This window comes from Ambystoma mexicanum, chromosome 11, assembly GCF_040938575.1.
Source record: "Ambystoma mexicanum isolate Mex_15411 chromosome 11, UKY_AmexF1_1, whole genome shotgun sequence".
Taxonomy (NCBI): domain Eukaryota; kingdom Metazoa; phylum Chordata; class Amphibia; order Caudata; family Ambystomatidae; genus Ambystoma; species Ambystoma mexicanum.
The window spans coordinates 1,255,180,948-1,255,208,801 of NC_090934.1; the positions used below are offsets into that span (position 1 = coordinate 1,255,180,948).

The 27,854-nt window shown below is 42.8% G+C and overlaps 1 protein-coding gene across 10 annotated transcripts in view; it reads left to right on the forward strand.

The window, feature by feature from the left end:
* CSNK1G1 (casein kinase 1 gamma 1) overlaps nucleotides 1-27,854 on the forward strand; it is a 1,083,432-nt gene that overhangs the window by 652,724 nt on the left and 402,854 nt on the right. For all 10 annotated transcript variants that reach the window (XM_069624685.1, XM_069624691.1, XM_069624684.1 and 7 more), the window contains one exon: nucleotides 7,234-7,303. In XM_069624685.1, coding sequence (XP_069480786.1) covers nucleotides 7,234-7,303 — 70 coding nt within the window. The remainder of the gene's footprint in view (nucleotides 1-7,233; nucleotides 7,304-27,854) is intronic.

Consider the following 27,854-nt stretch of genomic DNA (forward strand, 5'->3'; position numbering starts at 1 on the left):
CAAGAATGTCAGGATATGAATAAGGATTTATATATGATCCTGTCTGGGGATTTTAATTCTGAAATACGCCTAGAGGAAGGCTCAAATGATTGTAGGTTTGGACGACTGATCGGTGAAAGAATCGACCAGAGGAAATGTCATCAGGGGGAAACATGGGCCCTCTTTTTGGACGGTTGGGGAATGCACGGTGTGCATGAACATTTGGATGACTCCACGGACAAATCAACATGGTCCAATGGAAGATGGTCATCCACCATAGATTTCATTTTCTTCTGTACGAACACTTTTGACCTTGTCCATGATTTTGGCCTGCTGGACACGAAGGAAAGAGATCACAAAATGTTAGAGGTCATTATTGGTAGATATGGACAGGGCAGTGGTACAAAAGCTCAATATTCAGGTTACAGCGGATGTCCATTCGAACAGAATTTCTTGGCATAAACCAAATATTGAGAAAGGTAATACTCTTCCAGGCCGACTTTCAAAATGTATATGCCAGGAAAGAAAAGGTGGATTGTCATGATTCCTTTGAGAATTATGTCGAATCGGTAATTAGAGGAAAGGCTGGAATAAAGGAAAAGGCTATAAGTAACGAACGACACAAACACACATACTCTGAAGAAATAAACACTTAAGCAGGGTAGAAATCATGAAATTTGTGGATTCAGCAGATGTCATGCAATCTTACAGAGGGGAAAGCACAGGAATTTCATGCAATAAAAAATAAATGGAAAAATAAGTTAAGATCTTTGCGTGCAAAGCTCTATCGGGGAGATGCAGAATCTATGCTAAGCTCGTTGTGTGAAGCAAATACCCGCAGATTTTGGATTCTGGTCAACAATGGTGGGCATGATCACACCAAGTCCCAAACATCTTGCAAAACTCAGAGAAATGGGAAGGGCATTTTTCGAGTCTTTATTGCCTTCCCCCCCTCCCCCCCAGTGTGGTATGGGTTGCCCCGTCAGTTATCAAACGCTACATGGAATATCCCATTTGGCGTAAAAGAAATTGAAGACATCAATACGAAGAGCTCACCTTCAAGAGCACCCACACCGAATCTGCTCTGCAACAGGGTTTTGAAGGGGAATGCAAATCTATGGGCCAAAATACGATTTCTTTTATTTAAAGACATTGTAAAGATACATCTTCTTCCAAACAGTTGGAGAATGTCCTATATTATACCAATCTACAAGAAAGGGGACAGGGCCCTTCCCACTAGCTATAGACCTATAGCCCTGTTGGACGTTGACTCCAAAATATTTGCCAGCCTGGTTCTAGAGCATATTCGGTGCTGGATGGACCAACATAAAATACTGTTGCCCCTTCAGTTTGGTTTTAGAAAGAACGTGGGTACTGACGCAGGTGGTTTGCAATTAACGTTATGCAAAAAGCGGCCTGGACCCCGGGAAATCTTCCCATATATTTAGCATCAATCGATCTTACATCCTCCTTCGATCTAGTGGATAGATCAGTGTTGTGGAACAAATTAGCTAATCTCTGGATGCCTGCTTCGCTTCTATCAATTGTACATAACCTGCACCAAAACTCTAGATTAAAGGTTCGGCTCAGCATGGAGGGAAATTTGTCACACGAAATTGATGTAAACAACGGTCTGCGGCAAGGGTGCATATACACCCCGACATTATTCAACTTATATTTTTCCGATCGGGGAGCATGTTTCAGAAAATTAGTCACAAACTCACCTAAAGTGGAGGGCATCAAGGTACAGTGGACTGCCTACGCTGACGATATAACTCTTTATGATCACACCTCCATAGGCCTTCAACGACTTCTAACTGCTTTTAAAGAATATATCCTTACAAATGCCCTCAAAATCAATTCCTCTAAAACAGTGATATTGTGTTTGTCCCACAAGAAAAATAAAAAAATAAATGCACTGTTCCTAAATCATGAGAAATTACCAACAAAGTCAGCAATAAGATACTTGAGATATTCGCGCCTTGAAACACTTGTGTATAGGCGTGTTACAAATGCCATATCATATATACCCAGTGTTTGGAAATAAGAACAAGGTAAACTTCCGGGCTTTACTGGAAGCGAAAATTTCCCCAATGAAAGCCCAATTATGTAAAATTGACAAAGTATGGTAATGTCTCATTAATACCATGCATCCGCCTGTACAAAAACAGATTAATGCCCCAACTCTGCTTTGGTCTAGAACTTGCTCCCTTATGGTGCAGAAAGGAGGTGGCTGTGTATGAATCCACAATTATAAAATCTACGGTAAAATGCCTACCGAAGTGTGTACCATTGGTGGCAATAAGATACGAGCTTGGACTACACTCGATTAGAAGTACTATCGAATGGTGCAGAATGGCCCTATACAGGAAATTGTTAACCAGTAAAGATACCACCTTATATGACATTATGGGTATGGGTATCAGGAGTGGTGCTCCTACATCCAAGTATCTCAGGGACATGTTGGAAGAAGCAAACGATGTTCTTGACAACTTGGGGGTCCCTAGAGATATGCTTATTGCAAACCCCATGAAAGTAACATAATTACTGCTTCATGCTGACTGGAATTTAACAGTTCAAGAGGTCAAAATGTCTAAATTATATAACCACATTGTCTCCGATTGTAAAAAGATGAGGGAACTGCAACCATTCCTAATTAAATTTCCTGACAAAAAGTGGAGGCAGGAATATATGCGATTCCGCTTTAATGTGTTGAGCACAGGACAAATACTTGATGATAGAAGTGGACAGAGTCATGGATCCTCCTTTTGTAAATTTTGTATGCAGAGGGGGAAATCAAGAGACTTTGCAGCATGTATTGACTGAGTGTGATGGTTTAAGGAATGAACGCATCAGTCATTTCAGTAAATATGTTCCAAACACTGATTGCGTGGATCTGGATATGCTGTGGTTAGACATGATGCACGGTAAACGAGTTAAGTTACAGATTGCTGTTGTCAGGTTCCTGAAGCACTATTGCCGTCTTGAATCTAATGTGAAATAAGAGGAAGTTGTCCAAGTATTAAGTCCCCATACTAAGAATTGAGTGTGTTTTGCTTCCCTGTGAGGGAGATTTACATCTCAGGTAAATGAATTCTTTTTAAATGTATTTTTTTGAAATTGTATATTGATGTATTTGTTACCAATTGGAAAATGAATTGGAAATGTATTTGGCAAATGTGAATTTCTGGAGAAATTACGTTTTATTTAGCCTTTGTACTATTACGTGTTTTAAATCACAAAGAAATTTCCTTTGTAAAAGTTACTATAACTATAAACAAATACATTTTTTTTTAAAAAGGAGGCGTAGTATCACTTCCACTGTGTAGAGAGGCAATGCAGCGCTGCTTCTGGGCAATGCAAGAAGGAATCTGTCGGCAATTCACCTAGCCGGAGAGCAGAACACAGCGGCGGACGCTCTGAGCAGGCAGAGCAGTTTCTCACGAATGTGAACTACCTCAGGAAGTCCTTCAAGTGATCCTAAGGCACGTTCCATCAACAACGGCTGTCCTTTCGGCCCTCTGGTGGCAAGTCAGAAGGTGCCTCCAAAGGATTCGGCGGCAGCTATTTTTCTTACCATCCGGCAGCCCGTGCCTCGTCCCAGGAAGCATACGGAGGCTGCAGCAAGGCTGGAGGACATCATCGCCAAGGGGCCCAGGGTGGTAAGGGTTCGGGGAAGCGGGACTGAACCGGCCATAACGTCGGGGCCCCACCCGAGCACCCCGGTGAGAGGCCGGCTGGCGAACTTGGTCGGCGTGCGGAAGTCCATCTCCACAGACCGTTGGATGCTGGATGCCCTGGCCAACGGACATACTCTGGAGTTCCAAGGGAAGTGTCCCCATTTCCCACCTGTGGCCAGGAAAGAAAACCACGTTCCGCAGCTTCTTCTAGAGGTGCGAGCAATGCTAAAAAAGGGCGCAATAGAACTCGTCCCAAAGAGGCACTGGGCCTCCGGTACACTCGCGGTACTTCCTTGTCCGAAAGAAGACCTGCGGTTGACGGCCCATTCTAGATCGCCGCCTCCTCAAAAAATACATAAAATCCCAGAAGTTCGGGATGGTCCCCCTATAGCACGTGCCGGGACAGCTGGAGGAAGGAGAAATTTTGTCGTTGCTGGACTTGGAGGATGCCTATTTCCACATCCCCATTCACAAAGGACATCAAATGTTTCTACGCTTCATGGTCCAAGGGCGGCACTACCAATTCAAGGCCCTCCCAATTCAAGGCCCTCCCCTTCGGTTTGAACTCTGCCCTAAGGGTCTTGACCAAGTGCCTGGCACCTGTGGTGGCGCGGCTCCGCCAGCAGGCGATCCACGTCTACCCCTATCTCGACAATTTGCTCATCCGAGCAAAGTCAAAGGAACTTGCTGTCAGACACACAGCGAGGACCGTCCGCCTGCTCACGGAACTGGGGTTCTCGATAAACTATGCGAAGTCCTGATTGGAGCCCTCTCAGGACGCCCAGTTCCTGGGAGCCAGACACAATACGGTGGCACGCCTCGCTGCACCGTCGGAGGACAGGATTAAGGCCATCCTGGGCAAGGTAAAACGGCTGTTGACCATGAAGTTTGCCAGGGTGAGGTCCATCAAGTCCCTGCTCGGCATGATGTCATCATGCATCTATCTCGTTCGGCTGTGCAGGCTACGGATGCAGCCACTGCAGGAGTTCCTCAATGCCCGTTGGATGCAAGCGACAGGAAGCTTCGAGAACAAGATCACCCTCAACGAGACATTCCATTGAGCGATTCATGGTGGGGGGTCTGCACGCATCTAGCGGCGGGCATGGGCTTTCAGACCCCGGCGCATCAGGAGACTGTGACAACGGACGCCTCCCTGGAGGGATGGGTCACACACCGGAAATCTCCACGCAAGAGGCATTTGGCTCCCGGAGAAGTCGTTGCACATTAACGTCCTGGAGCTCCGGGCCGTCTTTTGGGCCCTCAAGTCATTCCTTCCATCCCTCAAGGGCAAGGCGGTGCGGGTCTTCACCGATAACATCACGACGATGTTCTACAATCGGAAGCAGGGGGCATCAGATCCCCAGCTCTCTCCAAGGAAGCGCAGGACCTATGGCACTGGGTTGTCGCCCAAAGGATGTTCCTGGTACCCTTTCATCTGGCAGGAGTGAAGAACCCTGTCACAGACTCACTCAGCAGGAAGCTGCGCTCTTGCCACAAGTGGGAGCTTCGACAGGTTCAGGTGGACCTGCTGTTTCAATGATTGGGCAATCCCCAGATCGATCTGTTTGTGACAGCGATAAACACCAAGTGCTGGAGGTTCGCCAGAAGGTTCCCCCAGCCGGTGAGCGTGGGGGGTGCGTTCTCATTCCCCTGGGACAGCCTGTTTCTCTATGCATTCCCACCGCTGCTGTTGCTTCTGCGACTCATCAGTCAACTCAGATGGTCCAGGTGCATGATGATCCTCGTCACACCGGCGTGGCCGAGGCAGATTTGGTACCCGGACCTTCTGGACATGTCAATGTCCCCTCCAGTCAAGCTTCCGACAGACGCAGATCTTCTTGCCAGGGAAGGAGGCGAGATTCTGCACCACAACCCGGGGTCGCTGAACCTGCAGGCCTGGCTCCTGCAGCGCTAGAGTCCGGAGGATAAGAGATCCTGGCGGACTGGAAGGAGGTGCTTGCCAAGGCCAGGACTTCTTCGACTCTCAAGTGTTAGACATAAATGGAAGAGGTTCACAGTCTGGTGCCTTGCACAGAAGATAAACCCTCTACGGATTACAGCCCCTCAAGTGCTGCCGTACTTGCTGTCGCTGGCCAGGGTGTTGCCTGTTTTGTTCCCGTCGCCTTCATCGCTGCCTGAGAGGACTTTGCAATTGCTGGATGTGGCTAGAGTGCTGAAGTTCTAAGTGGACCGCACAGAGTTTTCAGAGGACATCACAGTTGACCTTTGGCCCTGTGAACCAAGGAAAGGCCCTCTCCAAGGCTTCCATTTCCAGGTGGCTCTCTGGCTGTATCACCCATTGTTATTGGTTGGCAAACTGACCGTTGCCTGGCCGTCCGAGAGCCCATTCGACCAGAGTGATTGCTGCAACTATGGCGTTCCTGTCTGGCGTGCCCCTGCTGGACATCTGCAGGGCTGCTACGTGGAGGTCGACGCACACCTTCACGAAATTCTACTGCGTCTCCCGGGATTCCAGGGAGGAGTCCAGAGTCGGCCAAGCAGTGCTGCTCAACCGGTTTGCTTGAAGGTGAGCCTGGTGAGAATGTAAGAGATGCTTAATGTCGAGCCTTGCCGCCTCCCGTGGTTGTGCATGTGTGTACTGCTATGTATTCTTAATTCATGAGCATGTGAATCCATGCCAGACCCCATGCTGGAGAAGGCACAAGTTACTTACCTGTAAGTGTTCTGCAGCATGGGTCTGGCATGGATTCACATGCGAACCCTTCCGCCTACCCCTCTGCGGCTCTTCTCTTGGTCCTACTGCCACTTTACGTGCTACCAAATCTGAAGATGGCTGCCAGAGGAGGGGCTTAGGTAGAGGGCAGTCATTGGCTGGGGGCAGTATGACCCACTGACCAGTGATTGGTTACTAGTAGAAAGACGGTTCAGAAACGAAACTGATTTTTTTCTTTACTGAGGATTCCCAGCCTGACAACAGGGAATATTTATGAGCATGTGAATACATGGCAGACCCATGTTGCAGAACAGTTACAGATATGTAACTTGTTACTTAGTTAATAACCTTAAGTGCTTATGACTAGGTCTCCTGTTCCCTTAGTTTAAAATGGCCTTGGGTAAAGGAGGCATCTTCCCTCCTGCCCCCAATTTCAATCTTTTTCTGGAAAAAACTGTTGGTCTTGCAATGGCTACTGGTAGGCTGGTTTCACATAGTCAATTGCATTTTTTTCTGTTTAGTTTACTCTAAGTGTTCACAAGAACCTAATGACATGAGAAGCAATGTTGGACGGGGGTAGAGGAGAGTGGATGGAGGGGTTTAAGAAGTCTGAATTATCTATATTCATAGGGTCTTAAGTTCAGTTTAATTACAAGTTAAACACTAAATTCATAGATGAATAATAAACAAATGGAGTCTGAGTAGATTCTATTTATGTAAATGTTTGCATTTACTATTGCTCTTCTGGGTGGTTCTGCATCTTAATTTAACAGGAGTCTCACCTGCGCCCTGTATTGAAAATATAAATGCATAAACAGCCAACTCCTCCCCTCAATGTGTTCTTTTGATAATCTGAATGAGCGACCAGACAGCGTGTTCAGGTTTCCTTTTTTGTTGCAGGAACCAATCAAGTCCCGAGCACCTCAACTTCATCTGGAGTACAGGTTTTACAAACAACTTGGCAATGCAGGTGAGTGATTGTAGCTTCTCTAGTATTGTCACCTTATAGGTCTATACAGAGGTAGACATTTCAAGGTGCAAGCTACTTGCCAGGCAAAAACGTACTTGCCGCCTCTATTTGACACATCCACCCAGCCCACCATTTCTTACTCGCCAAGAGTAGATTATCATAGGGAATGGCTAGTGGCTACTGCAGACTTTAAGGCTTTCTTTCTAACGTTAAAACATATGCTCCTCACCGAACCTAAACATACTCTCATTTCGAATGGTTGTCACATTTATATTACCTAAAAATGTTTACTCCCAATTCCAAAATATTATTTGGAACCATGAAGGTCCTGTGCTAGGACAAAAGCTGTGAATTCTGGCTGTATTGCACCTTGCAGGAGAGGGAGGGGATGTTGAGTTAATTCTTATATTACATGCTGTGCGAATACATTTCACAATTGATTTCCAAGACTATCAGTCATTCACCTTGATGTGTGCCTGCAATAATCTTTTCTGTGCGTTCTTCACCGGAGTGTTGTAGTTCTTGGACTACAAAACACTGTATACAAAGAGGGGACTAGCTTGCAAGTCCCCTCTTTTTATATGGCTCTAAATCTTTGAATACATTCCGCAATGTATGTCTGTTTTTATATTGTAGCTGCTGTCCAGTTTTGTGTGGGAAACCACCCAGAATCATCTAACGTGCTGCCTAAATAGGCAAAGGAGAGACCAACTGACACTCTTGCATAGTGTGTTCTGGGCTTGTAGTACCAGCATGTTGCTTGCCAATACATATTTGCCCATTCATAATACGTTTTGTTAGATTTAATGTTATTTAAACTCCACAGCCTTCTAAAAAAAAAGCCCTGTGCTTTTAATGTCCTCATCTGGTATATTTGTCAGTTTCTGAATTCTGTATGTCATGTATAAAGAGCTCAAAATAATCTACTGATGGGACGTCAACTAACCTGATGGGCCTATTCACTCCATGCTGTTCGGTATACGGAGCAGTGAATTTACTAATGCTGCATGTTCATTTCACCCTTTTCCAGTTCGACTAGAAGGAATTGTACATGGACAGCTGATCCATGAAGAGTCAAGCAGAGGAAGGGATGGCATGATCTGTCATGTATGCTGAACACTGGCCCCATGTTTTTATATCCTAGGGGTGTTCTTGGCACGTCCACAATGTTGAGGTGGTTTTCAACCGATGAATAGTTGACACAGGAATCTCGACCAGTACTGCTAACGCAAAGTCAATATGTGATAGTGCTCCCTGTACCACAAATCTGAACCCTGGGTGTCAAAGGAGCAGAGACGGAGCAAGCACTGATCCAGATACAGTAGTTGTGTAGATCTGGAGAGCTAATGGCTGCAACAGTTGCTGGCAGGGGTGAAGCTGGAGCGAGGCACCGAGGCAGAACGAAGGGAGCAGAAGGGCATGGGGAAAAGCCGTGGATTACTGGAGAAGGCAAAGCAACGTACGGCAGCATAAAATAAGAAGCCAAAAATGGTAAGAGGAACTCCTTGGAGCAGGAGATGGAGAACCGTGTCAGTAGCCTGCGCAAGCGTTGAGAAACACTCGGCCTGGCGTTTACTGCCCTGATTATAGGTCCGATCTGTGAACAAGACTTCCATGCATGCTACCACGGCATCATATGGTCAGTGCGCTGTGCGCCTCTCCAAAAACAGTGAACCATTTTGCATGCACCCTGTGGGCAAAACAGTAAAGGGATCTTCACTTATCCTCCCTGACCTGTAATACTTTTGTACTATTTTAGAATCTTGAAAGTGGAGGGGAATGAGTAAAATGCTAAAGACTTAAAAAAACATGCAGAGTAGACTTATTTTAATATAATTAATCTTGCCCCATAGATTAAACTATTTAAGATAAAGTCCTCATAGCCCAAGTGTTTGTATTCTGGGATGCAGTTGTTTAATATAGTCCCATGGTTTGCACTTATCAGGTGCGCTCTGTATTAAGACATCCTAATGCCCAGGTAGGCAAAGGAGTCTTTAGCCACTTCAGTTCAAGTCGAATAACCTGTGTCTGCGATGAATTGTGTTTACAGGAACCCATTGTTTCTGTGTTTATTTTGAAGTTTGTAAAATGGCAGATGGTCTTTAGCAGGTTGAATATGCATTTGACTGTTAATTCATTGTGAGACATTAGGACATCTGCATATAAAACGTTTTGAGAGTGCCCTTGAACGCTGCCTGCCACATCCTCCTCTGTCCATATGGCCATCTTCAAATTTTCTCTGGTCAGATTAAACTGAGTGCAAGAGGGCAGATTTATTTGGTTCCCTCTGCAATATGCAACTAATTTTTTAAAAAAACATAATTCTAGCCTAAACAACAAGGAACTATATACACCAGGTGGTATATAAGAGTGTAAGGGCAACAAGCATATGTTTATGCAAATGAAGACAGATGAGAATTAAAAGAAAAGGGGGGGCGTAGAGAGTAAGAGCTAGTCATAAAAACCATTGAAAGCATTCTAAATGTTTTCGTACTTAGTTGTCATAATCAGTCCATAGTCCCTTTTCCTCCATACGACCCACCGTCTCCCCCCTCGACCCTATTTCAAGGTAACTGGTCAGGTTCACATCAGCTGGCCGCCGCGTAAAAGGGGGGGACTGACGTGAGATGCCAGAGGGCAGGCTCTGCGGACCGCTGGTGAGCCCGTGGCCACGCCTCCCCACATGCTTTGAATATTCCCTGCTGATCATGTTGTGTCCTATCGGTTTTGTGTGGAGATTCTTAAAAGGTTTTAGGAAACTCCGACCCAAACCCAATATTATCGGAACATAGAGCCCCACTTCACCTGATGAAATGTTTTCTCAGAATCACTACCTCAATATAAGGGTAGAGCTACTTCCTATAAATTAAATTACATAGGTGGATCATACGAGTGAGCTCCCTTAGGTTAGTGCTAGGTAGGCCCACCTGGTTCGTGTTGATTGGAGCAGGCTTCACACCATCCATGTGGCATAAAGCCACTCTTACAATGAGCTTTACTTCCCAGTTCAAAAGGGAAATGTAATGCTTATTGGCACAAGGAATTGTTTCTGCCTTGTTTCGGGATTGTAGTCAACAGAACCAAGCTCTGGAGCCTATTTCTTTGAAAGGATGGAGTTCAACTTCCTCAATTTAGGGGACAAGGGACCCTTCTTCCCCCACCAGAAGGTCCTATAGAATTCAGACTGGAAAACTTCCATGGCCGGAAATAGTTTACTGTTCATTGATTTGTCAGCCATAGCAATTTGAGTGGTGTGTTACACAGGGATCCCGTTTCTCGACTCTACTTACATTTAACATCACCTTCCAGAATTTCGCTGGTGGCACCCAATGAGTCTTCATCAATCAGCCAGCATCTTAAGAATCCAACACATCTTCAATAAAATAGAAAGATGAATGCTTAGGATTAAATCCAAATAAAACAGCCTCCTTGTGGCCTCTAGCAGACAGTTCGCTGCTACCATTACCAAACTTACGAACATTCTTTTTGCACGATTCACTTTCCCTATTAATGTCAAAACATTGGGTATTATCTGTGACTCCACTTTGTCTTATTCCGCAGATTAATGCAGTTATAAGCTCAACTGATTATCCTTTTATGTTGCGTAGATAAGTATGTTCACTACTTTTTGCCTAAATATGCTGAAATCGTGACAACGGTTACAGGGTCTAATTTGGACTGTAATGCTTTTATGCAATGTCTCCTAATTATGTTAACTCCCTTCAGGAACGCCAGTTCGTATTATAACAAATACTCTGAGGTATTCTCGTATCACTCGAGCTTGGAGGAGCCTTCATTGGTTCCCAAATTGGGCTACAATCCTCTTTAAACATTTTATAATAGCCCACGATGCATTTTATGGACACTGCCCACATATTTAGAACTGCCTAACGAAACTCTTTCCTACTAGGACACAAAGATTAGCCACTCTCTTGTTTAACCATATTTCTTGTTTCAAAGGGACTTGTGACCTGGGGCAGGCTCATACCTTTCATGCCATTTTAAACTGTGGCTCACTTCCTCATGATGTTCGACGCATAATAGACTAATTAGCTTTTAAAGGGTATTTCAACCAAGATTTTAATTGAAGTTCCTAAATGTTGCAAACTGTTATCTGAGAAGAGTGCTTAGTTGCCCATTGGTTGTAGCACTGCATTAGCACAAGAAGTCCTGTCTCCATGAGGAGCCTTGAATTGGCATCAAAGTGGGGATATTTGTTTGCGAAAAAGAGTTGGTTTCCTGTTGTTGAGTTTACTGTATGTTGGTACAGGTTGCTCGAATAGTGCCACAATGCAGCGTTATTGGCAGCATTTCTAATTTTCTGTGCCTTTCCCATCTACAATTGAACTCACTTTACTAGATTCTGCCATCTTTTCAATGCATTTACCAACAGTCTCTCTGCCTGCTCACTAGTCACAATATGCTTGACGTATAGAACACACATGTTCTGCTGAACGGGTCTGGAGAGGTGAATTTCATTTGTTACATACGGATTGCAAGCTTGCCAGGTTATCCTCATCCACATCACTGATGTATTTCTGGTAAGCTTCCCTTAATGATTGTTGTAAGCTGTCAGTATGATCTCTGAGGAAAAGTTAGATTTGCTTCTCAATGAGCTCAACAAACCTGTGATTCCCCCAGTAGGGTTGGACTCGGCCTCCAGGTCCTCCCTCCCCCAGAACTCAGTCAAACCAAGATCCAAAGTCGTACATTCATGATTTAAATGATTATATCCCTTATGGAAGCTCTTAGGAGAGAGAATAGCAGTAGTCTGTAAACTAAGTCTGTTCACAAGTCAGATCTGTTGGGGAAGGGGGAAATGTAAAATCCCTTCACGAAGGCTGTAGTAACCGCCAAGGCTCCTTCATACTTCGGATTTGCTTTATCTAACATATGCCCCTCGAACCACTGTCTGATGCCTTCCCAGCTGGGCATTTATTGGTGTTATCTCCCTTCAGTGTTCCCACGATCAAGTGGTTACATTTTATTGTAACAACTTGTCGAAATGGGTAGTAAGCAAACCCTGCATTTGCTTGGTGCGTGTGTATATATACTCCATAGAACCAGAGACACTCCCTTGACCACCACTTATGATCATAAATAGCGTCATTCTGTGACAATGATTTGCCCCACTGTGGATCAGAGGTCATTGCGGAACAGAATCATGGACCCTCCACTTACATAGCAGCTCGAAATGTCTCCCTTAAACCTCTTGTTCAGGATGTATTTGGTGTGCAAAAGTTCCATATGCTCAAGACCAACAAAGATTGTTTACTATCCTTTTTACCAGTTGAGTAAACAATTTTCCATGCTAAATTGAAGTATAGCCCCTTGACATTCTATGATGCCAACCACAAGGGCTTGCAAAAGTTTGACGTTATTCTTTGCACTCCCAATTAATTTGCGCGTCCTGGTTCCCCAACTCCTTAATTTTTACATTATTGCTGATTAAATAAATTCATAGAAGTAAATAAACATATTTAATACATTATTAAAAATAGCACACACTAGGTATAACACTTTGTATCAATTAAAAGAACATCTTCAGTTCCAAGTGTAAAAATTAAAACAATACAGCCATAGCTGCATTAAAAAGCATTACAATTTATTAATGTGATATAGTTTAAACTTTATACATATGAAATAAATTATACATATAAAACAGCATAGGAAGACACAATTTCAAACTTGCAGACATGCAAATGCAATGAGTAAAATATATTATTTAACAATAGTAAAATATATTATTTAACAATATTTATATTTAAAAGCATTACAATGTTTCCAAGCCTATGCATGAAAAGCCTGCGTAATGCCCCAATTCAAATCAAATCAGTCCTAAAAAATGATGGTCCTACTTGTCTGAAGCTGCTTTCACTTAGCAGGGTGAATAATGCGTTAAGTGTTAACCATTTTTCAGACAAAGTATTCTAAAATGCATCAGTATCTCGAATTCAGTTAAAACGGGCACCACCATTCTGAAACAGCACATTTGCACAATCTATATCAAGTTGCAACGGTTCAGTCTAAATCTTACTATAACAAATATTTTCGCTCTTTTTGTGTTCTAAGTCAAATGCGGTTCTGGTACACTTAGGTTAATTGCTGAGATGTGCAATATTAGTAGGCTTGTGAAGCTGAGATCTGTCTTACATCGTCCAATTTCCCGACACGCTTCTCCTTAAGGACTTGCCAACTACTTGTTAGTATTTTTGCTGGGTCATCAAAACGATGCCCAAACCGTGTGCTTAACAGGCTTTTGATATGCTCAAGCTATGGGATTTTCATGACACGTTTTGATTGAGAACTTCATTAAGTATGCTCCAATCTTCATCTGTGCTGCATGTGATTGTGCAGTGAGTTGTGAAGTGGGGTTTAGTAACAAAAGGTCACAATAAAATGCATTTTCCTTCTGTTGGATTTGTTTGTAAGATTTGTGACCGTTTTCTCACTGTATCTGGCTAGCATTGTTTATTTTTTATACTCGTAAAGTGTCCACGCCCTCTGGATGCCAGCATCCCCTGCAAAAAGGACAGTACCAATGGTGTATGTCTCTAAATGTAGAGGAAAAAGAAATTCCCTAAATAATTCAAATTGACAACTTTATACAAGTTTATTTAGTTGAATATGATGAGTCTAAATAATTACCTACTAGCTCTCACTTGTACTGACCAGAGTTTGCTTCATTCACTTTTAGACCTCTTCCTATCATGAACATTGTCAGAAGTTTACCAAAATCTGTAGATCTTGGGGTGTCCTGGGAATCTGAACCATGCTGTCCATATACGAGAGACCTGGTATTGTACGGTTCCCAATATGGGCAAATTCAGATTCTCCTTCCATTGTGGCCAGTCGGTCATTTACATATGTGGCGCCAATACACAACCTTGTCTTAACCCCTCATTTGTCTTTAAGTAATCCCTATATTTTCCAGCTTCTCCCATTCTCACTATTCTCACTACTACCTGAAGTATTGGCATGAACGCCACTTACTAATTTAATTAAACCAATGGTATACCATTTAAACTAAAAAGACCCCGAGTGTTCCTCGAGGAACAGGTCATCAGGCAGTGGACAAGTACACAAGTGGCAAATAAACTAGGGTATTACTAACGCATACATATTTTGCTATAATTGTACTCTGATTTACAACCCCTTCCCTTATTCTCAGTTGTGTATCTGCCATCCATGGTTGAAAATGGAAGTGTAACAAGTATGCAACTACTTTTTGAGCTACCATTCAATCCGGATATTGAAATCGGAGGATGGGAGTGCTTTGACTTTTTTAAAGATTTGTCAATTAATGGTCTTTGCCATGTACTAGGGCTGATGCCTAAAACTGAGATTGCATTAACTAATCGGATAAAATACGTTATTTCGGCTGAGAACCGAAAAGGTTCATATAATAATTTCACAACATTTGCAATTATAAGATGTCCTAGCATAACCTAGAATGCACATATACTTATTCAAATAAAGATCAACTTTTAGCAGCAGTGCAAATAAAGCAATAGAAATGCATCAAACATCTACATTCTATGTAAAACAGATTGTGCTGTTGGTCCCAATGGTGACACTATCAAATTTCAATGCTTTCTTCCGTCACGAAGCTCTAAAAATATAACCTGCCGCAGCATAAATAGCATTTAAAAATAAACACTGCCTTAATTGCATTGCAGGGCCAACATGAAGAATGCCTTGTTCAACAAATAATGGGCTCAAATATATTTCATTCAAACCTACTGTTTTTTCACACGTTCACACAAAAAGCACCATTGTTTCATTTTTAAAAACCCACATAAAGGACACCTTGCCAAATGATCAGATTTCATGTTGGAGTAAAAGCAGATACCCGTAGAATATCAAGTCTAAAGTGTAGGTACAACTATCTCTACATTGGAGGGGTAGCTATATCCAAATGAGCCTTAAACCCACAATCCTGCCTGAGTTCCAGATAGTCTGGGCCCAACTTTAGGTTAGCAGCAATTAATAGGTTGTCAAGAGCTTTTGTAGTCATAGAATCTTTCAACTGATTAATTTCCTGAGTAGATAAGGCATGCAGGCTTTCCCATAGGGCAAGCTTATCTAGGTTCACAAGAGTCTTCACATAGGCCAACCCTTTCAGGCTTTCCTTCTGGTACGCTTAATATATTGTTTAATCCTTCACAGTATTTTGACAGACCCTCAACTTTCCATAGTCTGAGCCAATGCAAGACCGATTTAATTTAAAAGTAAGTTGCGTTGACAACAGTATGTAGTTGAGCTCTAAATAAAGCAGTGCAGAAGTGGTACTAACCGGGAGCAATAACAGTTTTTTAAAAGAAATTATTTTCACAAATAACTTGGTGATCTTGGTATGACCCCATAGTTAGCACCATACAGGGTAGCCAGAAGTGCTTGTTTCTTAAACAAATCCAGTGCTGGGGATATAGCCCGCTCCCATGTTTATGAATAAAGGACAAAATGCCACCACTATTTTTCAAAGGCAAGCGCTGACTTGGAGAACTGTTTCCACCCACCATTTTCTTGAAAGCGCACACCCAGATAATCAAAATAGGTTACTTGCTCAATGGCAGTCTAGAGATGGGGATATGTCTCTTCTTCACAAAAGGGGTCTTGAAGACCATCAGTTTGGATTTTTCAGAGTTTAAATTTTACACTGAGGGACTTACATTTATTCTGGAAAATGGATCCTTTCCATGACCTGAAGGGGTGGAGGCAAGTAATACGGCATCATTTGCATAAAAAAGCGGGAAACTTGTCTGTTGCCAATCTTGGAGGTGTGAGGGGGTCCTGGTACCAGACTGATAAAGCATCAATAATTCCTTTTTAAAAATAATTGGTGCCAGAATAAATCCCTGCCTGACGCCCGTATTGACATCAGAATCCTTGGTTATCTCACTGCCCGAACCATAGCATTATCAGAGTAAAAGGCAGAGATGATGGGCATCAAATCGATAGGAGCATGACGTGATATCCTTATCTGCCGGAGAACATCCCTCGAAACCAAGTCCAAAGCGGTTCTTAAATCTTAGAACGCAGCATACATGTGCATCTTATTGCAGTTTGTTTTTGAATCTGCCTATATAATAAAAAACTATTCTCTAAAGTACCTCTGTTCGGCCGAAACCCAGCCTGGAGATGGCTTATCACATTCTCATGATCGACCCAATCTTTTACACGTGAAAGTAGCTGTTCGCCAAAAAGCTGGCCAGTCACATCCAACTGTGAATTTGGGCAGTAGTTTGCTGGTAGGTCCTTGCCTAATTTTTTTTAGAAATGGGAACTATAATGGCTTTTTTTTCCATAATGTAGGTATTTCTCCACTAGCCAAAATCGCATGCAAATGTTTTCAAAGGACCAGGCCCAAATACTTAGTTCATTTTTAAAAAGATCGTCCGTGATCATATCCCGCCCGGCAGGTTTGTGATCTTAAAACAAACTAAGGGCAATGGCTACTTCACTAATCGAAAATGAGTTTGGTACAGGAGGGGTAGATTCACAGCGGCTGAGGTAATGCCTTGGTTCGGATCTTCTCGGTAGCGGCTTGAGACACATTGCACCCTAGGAGAAAATACTTGGTGGTCTCATAAGGCCCTATCCCCATTCAGCTCCTTTGCAGAAACCAATTTCCAAAAAAGACACACATCCCTAGTCTTCAAAGTATTATCTAAAAGAGACAACCTATCATTAGTGAATTTCCTTTCTTTTTTGAGAGATTAGCTCTTTGCATTTAAATCTCAAACTACAGAGAACACATTGGTCCACTGCCACAGACTCCTTTATATCAGTTTCAATTTCCCTTTTTGCGGTACGCCGTCCTCGTCATACCACTTAAGCTTATTTATTAGCCGATTCTTAATTACTTTGGGTTTGCTCGAGATTAAGGGAATCAAAATCATCTTTAACTTCACATAATCGTCCTGATAGCTGTTGCTCGACTGCTGATTACAGATAACAAGTAAATTATCCACAATTGATGCATAAATATCTGGTTTGGCTTCTTTTTTTAAGATATTGGACTATTTTCGCGAGTGCCCACAGAGCTCCAAGGTCTGGCCAGAAAGATGTGAAATTATATTCTTTCAGTCTAGAATTACCCTTAACTTCAATCACCAGGGGGTAGTGATCAATATCCATCCAATACCCCACCTTAAAATCCTGCAATCTAGCCCAGTCTCCCCAGAGATAAATAGATGATCTATTATTGTACTGCCATTAAGGCTATGGAAGGTATTCCTTGCTGGCTGGTCCACATCCCAGCACCCATTACAGGCCTTCAAATTAAACAAAATTAAAAAAAATACAGGACACCTTCCCAGTCAAGCGGTGGGTTTGTGATGGAGCAGCAGCAATTAAAATGGGAAGATTTAATTTCTATTACCTAAGGAAGCAGTTTACTAACAACCGCTGCAAGGGGATCTTTGGGAATACCAGCTCGAGGAGGCGCCTGACCCACTGGAAGAGGCACCAGACTCCTGCCGATAGAATTGCAGTTACTGATAGGGGGATAAACCATATCAATAGGGCAAGTCTGCGTGGCAATCTCACAAGTTAGGTGGTGCATGCCATAATGGACCACACCCCTCTCCTTCCAAAGGAAGATTTTGCGGGGCTTCCAATGTTTATTTGGCACAGTTTGCCAAGGTTGATCCTCCTAATGGCAGAATCAACTGATATGGCAACCAAAGGTCATTGAGCAAGAGGCTTTTAATGGCTAAATAGTGGAAGCATGCAAGCACTTGGCAAGTTGTTAACCAACGCAGAGCTACCCTCGGACACCTTAACAGGAGCTGTTGGCACGGTGTCTTCATGTGGCACAGAATAGTTGGACACCAAATAAACCTATGATCTTGGGAAAACTAGAGGGTGAAATCACAGGCTGCTGCAAATAAGTTTCAACAATATACCGCTCATGCCCGCCCATAACCCCATGATCACAATTTGCCTTAAAAAAAAGTTTCTACCAACCTCTTGATTAGTTCTTTGGGCCAACTCAAATGGCGCTACGTGATCATCCTTCATAATGCTCAAGTCTAATTTCTGGCTTAATCGCACAGATGCGAACAGTAGAGTCACAAAAAGAAATCCAATTCAGGGCCACACAGTTCGACCCAGAGCTAGTCTTTTTACCGTAGGGCTTCCTTTGCAGGTTTGAGGAATCCAGTTTCCATCTCAGTATTCAAACCGTCCAAATCGCAGAGGAGGTCCTTAATCTCGGTAATTAGTAAATTCACGTCTGAAATTGGCTTAAACATTACTGAAATGTTATTCTATCTCCCCCTGTAGTCAGTCCCTCACCTTCCCATTTCACCATTGCTTTAATTTAATTTCTGTCCAGCCCAAGTCTATGCACGCACCGGCAGCCACGTTCCAACTTCATACTTGGCATTTTTCAGAGCCTGCGCATTAGAGCAACGGGCTCTGTGATCTCTCTCAAGCTCTTGTCCAAATGGATCTCGACAGCCATACGTGGGCAAGTTTAATAAATCCCTCTGCATTAAGCCCAGCAGTTAAAGCCCGCAGCTTTGCTGCCTCAGGTAATTATGAGGCTGGGCAGGTGAAACACAGGAAAGGGGGGGTTCCAACTCCAACAACGCTCCGATTTCTTTCACCTGTGGTGTCCCATGTGTACCACACTACTGGCTGAACAAAACAGACTCTGGTCAGTCGAGTCACAGGTCAGCATCATAGGCAAGAGTCAAACACTGTGTCACGAGAACTGCCTGCTTTCAATGCCGCTTCCGCATTAAAATAATAAAAAAGCTATTATAAAAGTCTGCTGGTATTAAATCGGGTCCAAGGATTTGATTGGCCTTCTGTACATGAATCTATCTTTAACCTTCCGTTAGAGGGGTAGTTCGGTCAAATGTTATTGGCCCAATCGATCAGGCATGTATTTTAGAGCATATACTTTGATCGTTTTTAAAAATAAATTCTGATGCAACTTACCCGAGTTTTTCTCACTTGAACACGTGCGTAAACGACTGGTCTGCCACCGCCATCTTGTGCTAATCTTATCCTTTGATCCATCGATCTAAGCTCAAGTGCCCTTGCGGCAATAATTAAGATCACCCGCCCCTAACGCTGACCTCACTAGATGCTCAAGCCCCATTTTACAACCCAATGCATGTCTCATGTCAACGTCCTCTGTGTGCAATCTATTGACGTTTCTCCTCGACAAGTGTAAATAAACCCTTTCTGATCACACAACGTTGGGAGTTTCTTTTCCTTCTTGTCAGTATTTAATTTCATGCTTCCCTGACTGGATTCTGATTTGTTCAACCATCTGCCAAGTACGACACACTGAGAAACCGGTACTTATACTGCTAAAATGTATTAATTAAGTAGTTACTTTTCATTTCTTATATTCTGGGCAAATGTCTTTACCAAACCATGTTGAAACCTGTATCATTGCAAACCTTTAAAGTTTGAGCCTATTAACCTTGTCTTTTCACGATGTGTTTTTGTAACATGGTTGTTACTTCGCTTATCATTAACATTCACTGTTAATGGGAAACCACTTTTCTTTACTGTATACAAACGTTTTTGTTTAACTCACTGTTGATTCTGTGCTTCTTCACTGTTCAGGAACTATGGCAACAATTCAGCCCTACCTGTATGTGCCTGAATATTCAGAAGAGGAAATCTTTGAAGGAAAAAAAACTTGAGATGATGTGGAATCAGAGGAAAGTCATGAGGATCACTCACCGGAGCCTGAACCCAGTCGCATTGGACAAGTTTCCAACGGGTGTACCTGCCATCGTTGTGAGCTTATGCCTACTCTGGTGGAGAACAGCTGTTGCAGAGAACTCTGGCTGCTTGGCCTTCATTGCCAAAGAAGACACACCACTGCTATGCGTTACCAAGCTGCATGACTTTAAGACCTCTAGATTCATTCACTCTATATATGTTGTGTGTTTGACTGAAATGGCTAACAAAATAGGTTCCCCTACATCAATATAACTTCGATGGATCACTGAGAATCTTTCTGTAAATTGAATAAGTTACTCATTCTAATCTGAAAACAGAGTTCACCTTTAGATTTATCATCCAAAAAATTGCGTTTCTTTCACTTGGAAGCATCTCCCAAACTGTTTTTGCTGGAATGTGCATTAACATTTCTAATTGATCCCTACTTGAAATCAAAAGTAGTGTCAGTACTTTGCACACAAAGGTACTTTTTAAAGCATAACAATGCCTTACATTTCACAAGGTAGTGCAAACAAAAAAATGCAATTGTTGGGTTCATTCAGGTAAACCTTTTCTGTACCTTTTACACAGGTGGTACAGACTTGTGGCATATCGTGCTTTTACTTGGTGGATTCATAGAAGACTTGGATTTCATGTTTGAAGAGTAATACCTGCCTGTGTGGTTCAAGCCATTCGTGATGAATTCCCCAATGACCATGAGCAATACCATGCATTTATAAGACAGTACCTTGACCGCAGCAGTATAATTTTTAGTGCCATTTCCGTCCACTTTACCAAACAAAATGAAACAAATGAACAGTTAGATTTTTGTAAGTCCACAACACGTCCAAACATCTACGAGTATCATAAGACCGTGATCCTTCTCATTGTGACGCCTGCTCCTCGTTCGCCCACACTCTGGCCACAATCCCTGGGTGCTCTCCCCCTCACCCACCTGTGAGGCAAAATACATTGGGATCATCTTTGACTCCTTTCGCTCTTTCACTCCACACATCATGGACCTTGCCAAGAAGTCCAATTTTCTGTTGCATCTCCTCGGGGGCAGTCTCCCTTTCCTCACCTTCCCCTAGAAGCTCAAAGTCTCCAGAGCCCTGGTTCTCTAGGCTAGACTACTGCAACAGCCTCTTCCTTAACTTGCTTCTTTCCTCCCTTTGCCTCTTAAACTAATCCAGAATAGGACTACAAGACTTATTCTTGGCCTCAAGCCAGAGGACTGCATCTCCAGCCCTAAAATCTCTCCACTGGATCCCAGTGACTGCAAGGATCAAATTCAAGACCCTTTGCATTATCCACAATGCTGTCTGGGGCCTTTGACCTCTTTATATCCAGATTTCCTGCCCTAAATTCCTCCCGGCCAGAATCCTTCGGTCTTTTGCTCCAACTCTCTTCAGTTCAAATGTTTTCCCAAGCACCCAGTGAAGGGTAGAGCCCTTTCATCGGCTGGCCTCTCCCTTTGAAACGCCTCCCCCCACCCCCCTCAGACTTGAGCCAAATCTTACGTTTCGGAAACCGCAAGACTTTTCTCATCTCCTCTTCCTTCAATTTCCCCCTCCCATGCCAACTCCATCTGCCACTGCGACTGGAGCCTGGTACCATCACAGTACTGCAGGGACCAGACGACCCCCTACCAGGCCCCCAGCATCCTTTCACAGCACTTGCCCTCTGGATCAATTTCCAAGACTAGCCTAACTGGGTCTGCGACGGCAACCACTCTCCTCCTCCCTGCCTCTGGTACTTGCTGCCTTGACCCACCCAGCACTTGCTCGCCCCCACCCTTGGGGGAATCCCTCTCCTGCACTTGTCCCTCTAATCCCTTGGACTTACCACCTTGTTATGCACTTGCACATTAGGATTGTCAAAATAAGTTTTTGTTCTAATTTTGTGATTCCCATACCCTCCACCACCCCCAATCCCCATCTTGTCTTCTGGCACCTAGAAACACCTGTGTATAGGTACTATAGAAATATCCAATAAATAAAAGATTGGTGCGCTTTAACAAATTTACTGGCCTATCGCGCTCCACTCATCCACATCCCCCCCCCCCCCCCTCCGCGATCAATGGCTGTTCGCACCTGCGTGCTTGCGCTCGCAAAGGAGCTGGGAGAATGGGAACGCTCAAGGTGCCAAATACCATCAACACCACAGGGGGTTGTTTCGCATTGGGGACCCTTATCTACATGGCTACCCCAGGCCCGGTGTCTCCAGACTCCCCTTTGAAGACCCTGTCCCTGCAATCAACATAAGTCTGTTTCCTTTGTGTTCCGGACCTATTGTGCTTGCCTCATCCACATTCATCCCCCTCCTCCACTATCAATGACAGTTCGAATCTGGGGGCGTGCGGTTGCAAGGGGGCTGCACTGGCAAGATTGAGGATGTCCAACATTGTCATAGAGGCCCGGTGGGTGTTCACGAATAAGTCAGACATTGACATACACACCCACTTCTCTAATACTTTATAAACACGGTGGCAGTTAACAAGAAAACATCTGTGAGATCGACAACGGATATCGCCACCTATCCAATTTTTACCTTGCTTGCTGAGTAGGCTCGTCTGTTCTTCGAAGTAACGGTTGGTCAACTTTTACTATTGTTTTCTGTAGTGTTAACCTTCTCTGCTAGGCCACTTTCTATTGCTTTGTACTCCATGTACACCCTATTCTAATTTTATTCAAAAAGTCTACACCATTATCAAGCGTCCTCTGTATTTTTCTTTGTAATTAACACAACATTACAGAGTATTGTTTCCAAATGTAATCTTTCGTAAGTGCATGATTTCAATCCATGTTTGCTTTAGGTGCCATTTTTTTACATATTGACATTTTTATCAAAAGAATGTTTGATTTACTCACTGTCATACTTTTTTAATAGTAATATTTATATTTCTTTAACAGACCATAGGGACAATCCAAAAATGCTTTCTTGTATCGTTTTTGGTTGCACTAATAAGAGCCATGCTAAAAGTCAAGAGTGCAGTCCTTCATATATGTACGAAGGATTTCAATTTAATAAGAAAATGGCTATTGAACTGCAGATATCCAGTGTCCGAAATTGAAAGCAGAGCCAAGGTTGTCTTGGATGACTTAAGGGGCAATCAATTACCCGTCTGCAGCATGCACTTCTCAGATGTACGAACAATCACAGTACACTAAAAAGCATCGCCACAGACTCCTTTGCAAATTACTACCCAATGCAGTTCCAACTCAATAACTATACCCGCTGACCCGGGTGAGTAGTGGACGCTGAATTTTTAAACGTATTTTACCATTTTCTAAATTTGCCTGTGTAATGTCTACTAAATATTTTCCTTCAGATGAGACTATACAAAATATATATTTGTTAAAGTTCAACTCCAAACATATTGATTATTTATAATGGCTTTTGATACAAACTAGCGTGTAGGCGTCTTTATCAATATCGACCATATTTTACATGTAATATGTTTTGATGTTGCATAGTAATTATTAAAATTACTGCTAGATAGGTAGAGCCTAGAACTTCAACAATGTACTATTCTACTGAAACCTGTCTGGAGGATGAGGTATGAGAAGTGATTATTTATTGATTTATACTAATATTTATTAACCATCTTTTTTACATTTAAGAAACTTATTTTACTGATAATTTGCAATACTGTCAGCAAATTGCAAAGCATTTGATCCACAACCTTGATGTATTAGCAGAAACACATGCAACAATGAAAATAAACCTTCAGAAAAATGTACTTCGTCACTCAATAACCTGTACCCTTTCACTATATGAATGGTGTATGTTTTTGTTTATGAACTTTATCTGCTTAGCAAAAAATGGAATCGTTGTAACAAAATAACCTTACAACGCAATTAAGGGTCACAATTGAATCCATGTTTTTTACAATGATCTCACACCAACTACTTGCGACATCTCAAGGTTACCAGGTACAGTTTTCACATGTCTTTTTAAAATGTTACATGTACACAGTGTTCGACTTTGTCAATACTAATTTAAAATTTTTAACCAGATCTTTTTACATAATTTAACTTATATTTGTATGGTCGACAATCATCATAGCATCTTTCTCGATTTACTTTGTGAGATCAAATATTTTAACTATTTAATCCATGTTCTTTGAATTTATGTACAAGGAATGTGCTTCTGAAGCGGTCGAAATTGAAGACACATGGACAAGAGGTATACATAACTGATATTTTGCAATTTTATCTATTTTAACTGGGATGTAATATTTGATGGTCTAATGGTTTCTATAGTGACATTTTTTTATCTATATACGATTCTTTAAGATTCTCTTTCATGCTTTATGCAATTTCAAAATGCTGTTTTTCACCTTGGTCTGGTGGTCGGCAAATCCAATTTGACTGTTTCAAGTAAAAAATTAAGAAAAAAAGGTACATAACCGAAAGGTTTAAAAAAAATATAAATATTACATTTTCATGTTATTCATATATTTTGTATGTGTGCTATAAATTAAGCATTGTTTTCTTCTCTTCGATTAGAGGCCTAGGGAGAAGAGCATGAAGACTCGGACAACTACACAAACTAATGATGTTGATTTCCAAACCATTGTCACATGGGAGCAGCTAAAATTTGAGGCTCAACATGGTCCTCAAGATTCAGTGTTGCAACGCAAATGTCCAGTGGCGGAATTTGAATTGAATGTCAGCAGTGACCCATGGATCATTGTTACAGCACAAACCATCAACCAGAAGGAACTGACAACTTTGAAGATGTTTCAGAATTGCTTGCAGAACGCTCGCACAATCCACACCCTCTAAAAAAAAAAAATCCTATCTGAGAAACATACAATGTTCCCCGTTTCCCCAATACATGTGGATAAATCTGAAATATCGCACAGAGAAATAACCCAAGCATCTTCGCTACTGATTGTGCTTGTGATGTGGACTTCACTCTTCCTAGTGTTGAGGACTTGTCCACCACCATGGTATTGCAAACCAGTTACTTCTGGACGATTGGCTATTAAAGGAACCAGAATACATTGTTTTCGACTGCTGCTTGATTGAGTTTATGAAAATGATTAAGTGTGATCATACATTGCCTTGGAAGATTTGTGGGGAGCCATTGGTGAAGTTTACCCGTGCAGTCAAAAGCACCAACCTGAAGATCAAGGTTAGCTGTGTACACCACAATAACTCATGTTCATGGTCTGCTCAACCTATACTACGAAAAGTGCCTGCTGGAATTTTATTTTGTTAATCTGCTTTTAGCAAATCTACGTACAGTACAATTTCAGGTTTTTCTAACTTTGTGAGACTTGAGTTCCTTTAAAAAGAAAAAGTGCTACAAATATCAGAAGGATGTCTTGTTCCCCGCTATTAGCCAAGCATGGACACTAGAACAGATGTCAATGGGCAAAAAGCTCTGGCCAGCTGGTGATGGACAGTGTGACAGTCCAGATTGTTCTAAATACTGTACTTAAAACTTCGAAGAAATGGAAACCCAAAATATAGTGAGTTCAGTCGTTGTGCAAGTATCTGACTGTACATCTTCTTTTGCCATGGAAAAATATGGTTTAATTAAATCCATTCGACTTCGGCAATCCAGAGGAATGCAAATAGACCTGATAGCCACTGACGGGCACGTTTCAATAGCTAAGTTCATGCGAGTTCAGTTCCCAGATAAAAAGCATCAATATGATGTCGGGGCACATGGCAAAAACAATTTCGAAAAGAATTACAGCTGTTGGGAGGGGGGGGGCTACAGAAGACATTTTACATTGGTCACAGTCCATCAGCAATCATCTTTGGTGGGGCTCAAACACTTGTGATGGATGTGTAGATATTCTGCTTGTAAAATGGCGTTGATTGAAGCACCATTATTCTAACATACACTCTTGGAAAGAAATATTTCCGAGAATGTGCACATGGAGCATTGAGCAAGGAGCAGGAGCATAAGAGTGGTTGGGTCCTGGCTTCCCTCCTCGCACAGCACTTGAGAACATTGTGTACGACAAAGCGCTTTCTAGAGACATGCCACACTGGAGATTTGGAGGTTGTACATATGTGCCTAAAGTACAGACCTAAAAGGTTGCATTTTGGCATAGACTGTATGGAGGCCAGAACAAGACTGGCTGTACTTGCGCACAAGAACCTTTGAAGGGAACAAGCAAAAACGGCAGGAATTTTTGGGATCCCTCATTACAACAAGGAGTTTACCAAAAGAAGCAAACAATGGGTGACAAAGCCAATCTTCCAGCAGATGGATTTTTAATTTTGGAAAGATCTGGCATTGAATGTGCTGGCCATGTAAACGCATGCAATTGGTCTAGATTTTGTTCCCCGGACCCAGTCTTTGCCACAGAAAATTGCAAAAGAGGTTTGCCCTCCCAAACTTGGGCAGGGTTGGATTGGGCCCTCGGCCTTTCGGCCCGTGGCCAGGCCGAAATTGTCCCTGGTGAGTGGGGGCCGGTTTCTGGCCATGCCTAGGCCGGTTTGGTTCAATTATTTTTTTTTTTTTAAATAAGCCTTTCCTCCTTCTAAGGTCGATAAATGAGTACCAACAGAGGTTGAGTGATATTGCATGCATATTTGTCCTATGAAAAAGAGCTTAAGCGCTATACAATAATATACAATAACATTATCATTTGGCCTTGGACGTCTGCCTGGATTCACAGTAATTTAGTGTACTTGGGAACAATGCTATTTGATGCCACTTCCTGTTTTGTCAAGGGGTGAAAGGTCGGGTTTCATTGCTTTCTGGGACATTACTTCCGGTGATGTCGTCATAGGTCAAGGGTCATGAGGTGAGGGTTGGGCCGCTTTTTTGAGGTGAGGGGTGGGCCACTTTTTTTGGGTGACCAGGCCTATTTCTTGTCCCAATCCGACCCTGCCCCTGGGACTTGCCTCCCCTTAGCACTTGCCTAGCCCCCTTGGCCTTCTTCTCCCCCTCCTGCACATTTATACCTCATCTTGCCCTGCACCTACCTCCCACCCTGGCATTTTACCTTCTGCACAACCTACAACCCCCGCCCACCCCCAACTCCCTTTCCCCTACACTTCTTGTTACTGCTCTTGCATGATCCGAATGACACAAGGCCTAGTAGGATAGTTTTTTTTTTACTTCCCTGCCCCATACCCCCAGCCCCCCTTTGTCTTGTGGCACCTTGACATTTTTTTGTATATGCGCCTTACAAATAACCAATAAATAAAGTAAATGAAGTCTAAACTCGCTGGAAAGTCAGAATCATAAGTGACTGCAGATGGCAATGATCCAAAGGTTTCTGTGCCACAGTTTTAGCCGTTCTTGAAATAACGAGCAAAGGAATGTCTTGCCAATGTGCACTATGAACATGTGCCTGTGGCCTTTGCACATTAACATCTTACTGTGGTGGCCCATATGTGGAGGACAACTAGGCGCGTGCATGCATCAATGCCGAAATCAATGATTTCTGGAATAATTGCACAGAAGCCAGTAAGCCTTTCAAAACTGCACTCATTGGAGGCATGCTGTAATTTTAGTGATATTGTTGGTGGTTTCACGTGTTGCCCTTGCTGCATCCGTCCACCCAGCCTGGTGCAAAATCGCCCTTTCCCGGTCCATCCGTGCAGTCTCTATATAGTAACCCACTGCTTTTGTGTTTTCTTTTATTTCAGAAAAGTGGCCCACTTTGGCCTCCAAAAAACTCACCACACTATTTCGTTTTTTCTTATGCTGGCATTGCCCTATTGCAGTATTGGGAAATCCGAGCCTGTCTGCACATCACGTAGGGTCATCTTTGAGAAAATACATAAGTGGTGAGGCACTAGGCGCATTGATACAGTTCCAATGGAAGTAAATATTTTCTTATGTGGGATACTTGAAATGTCGTTTTTCACTGCACAGCCTG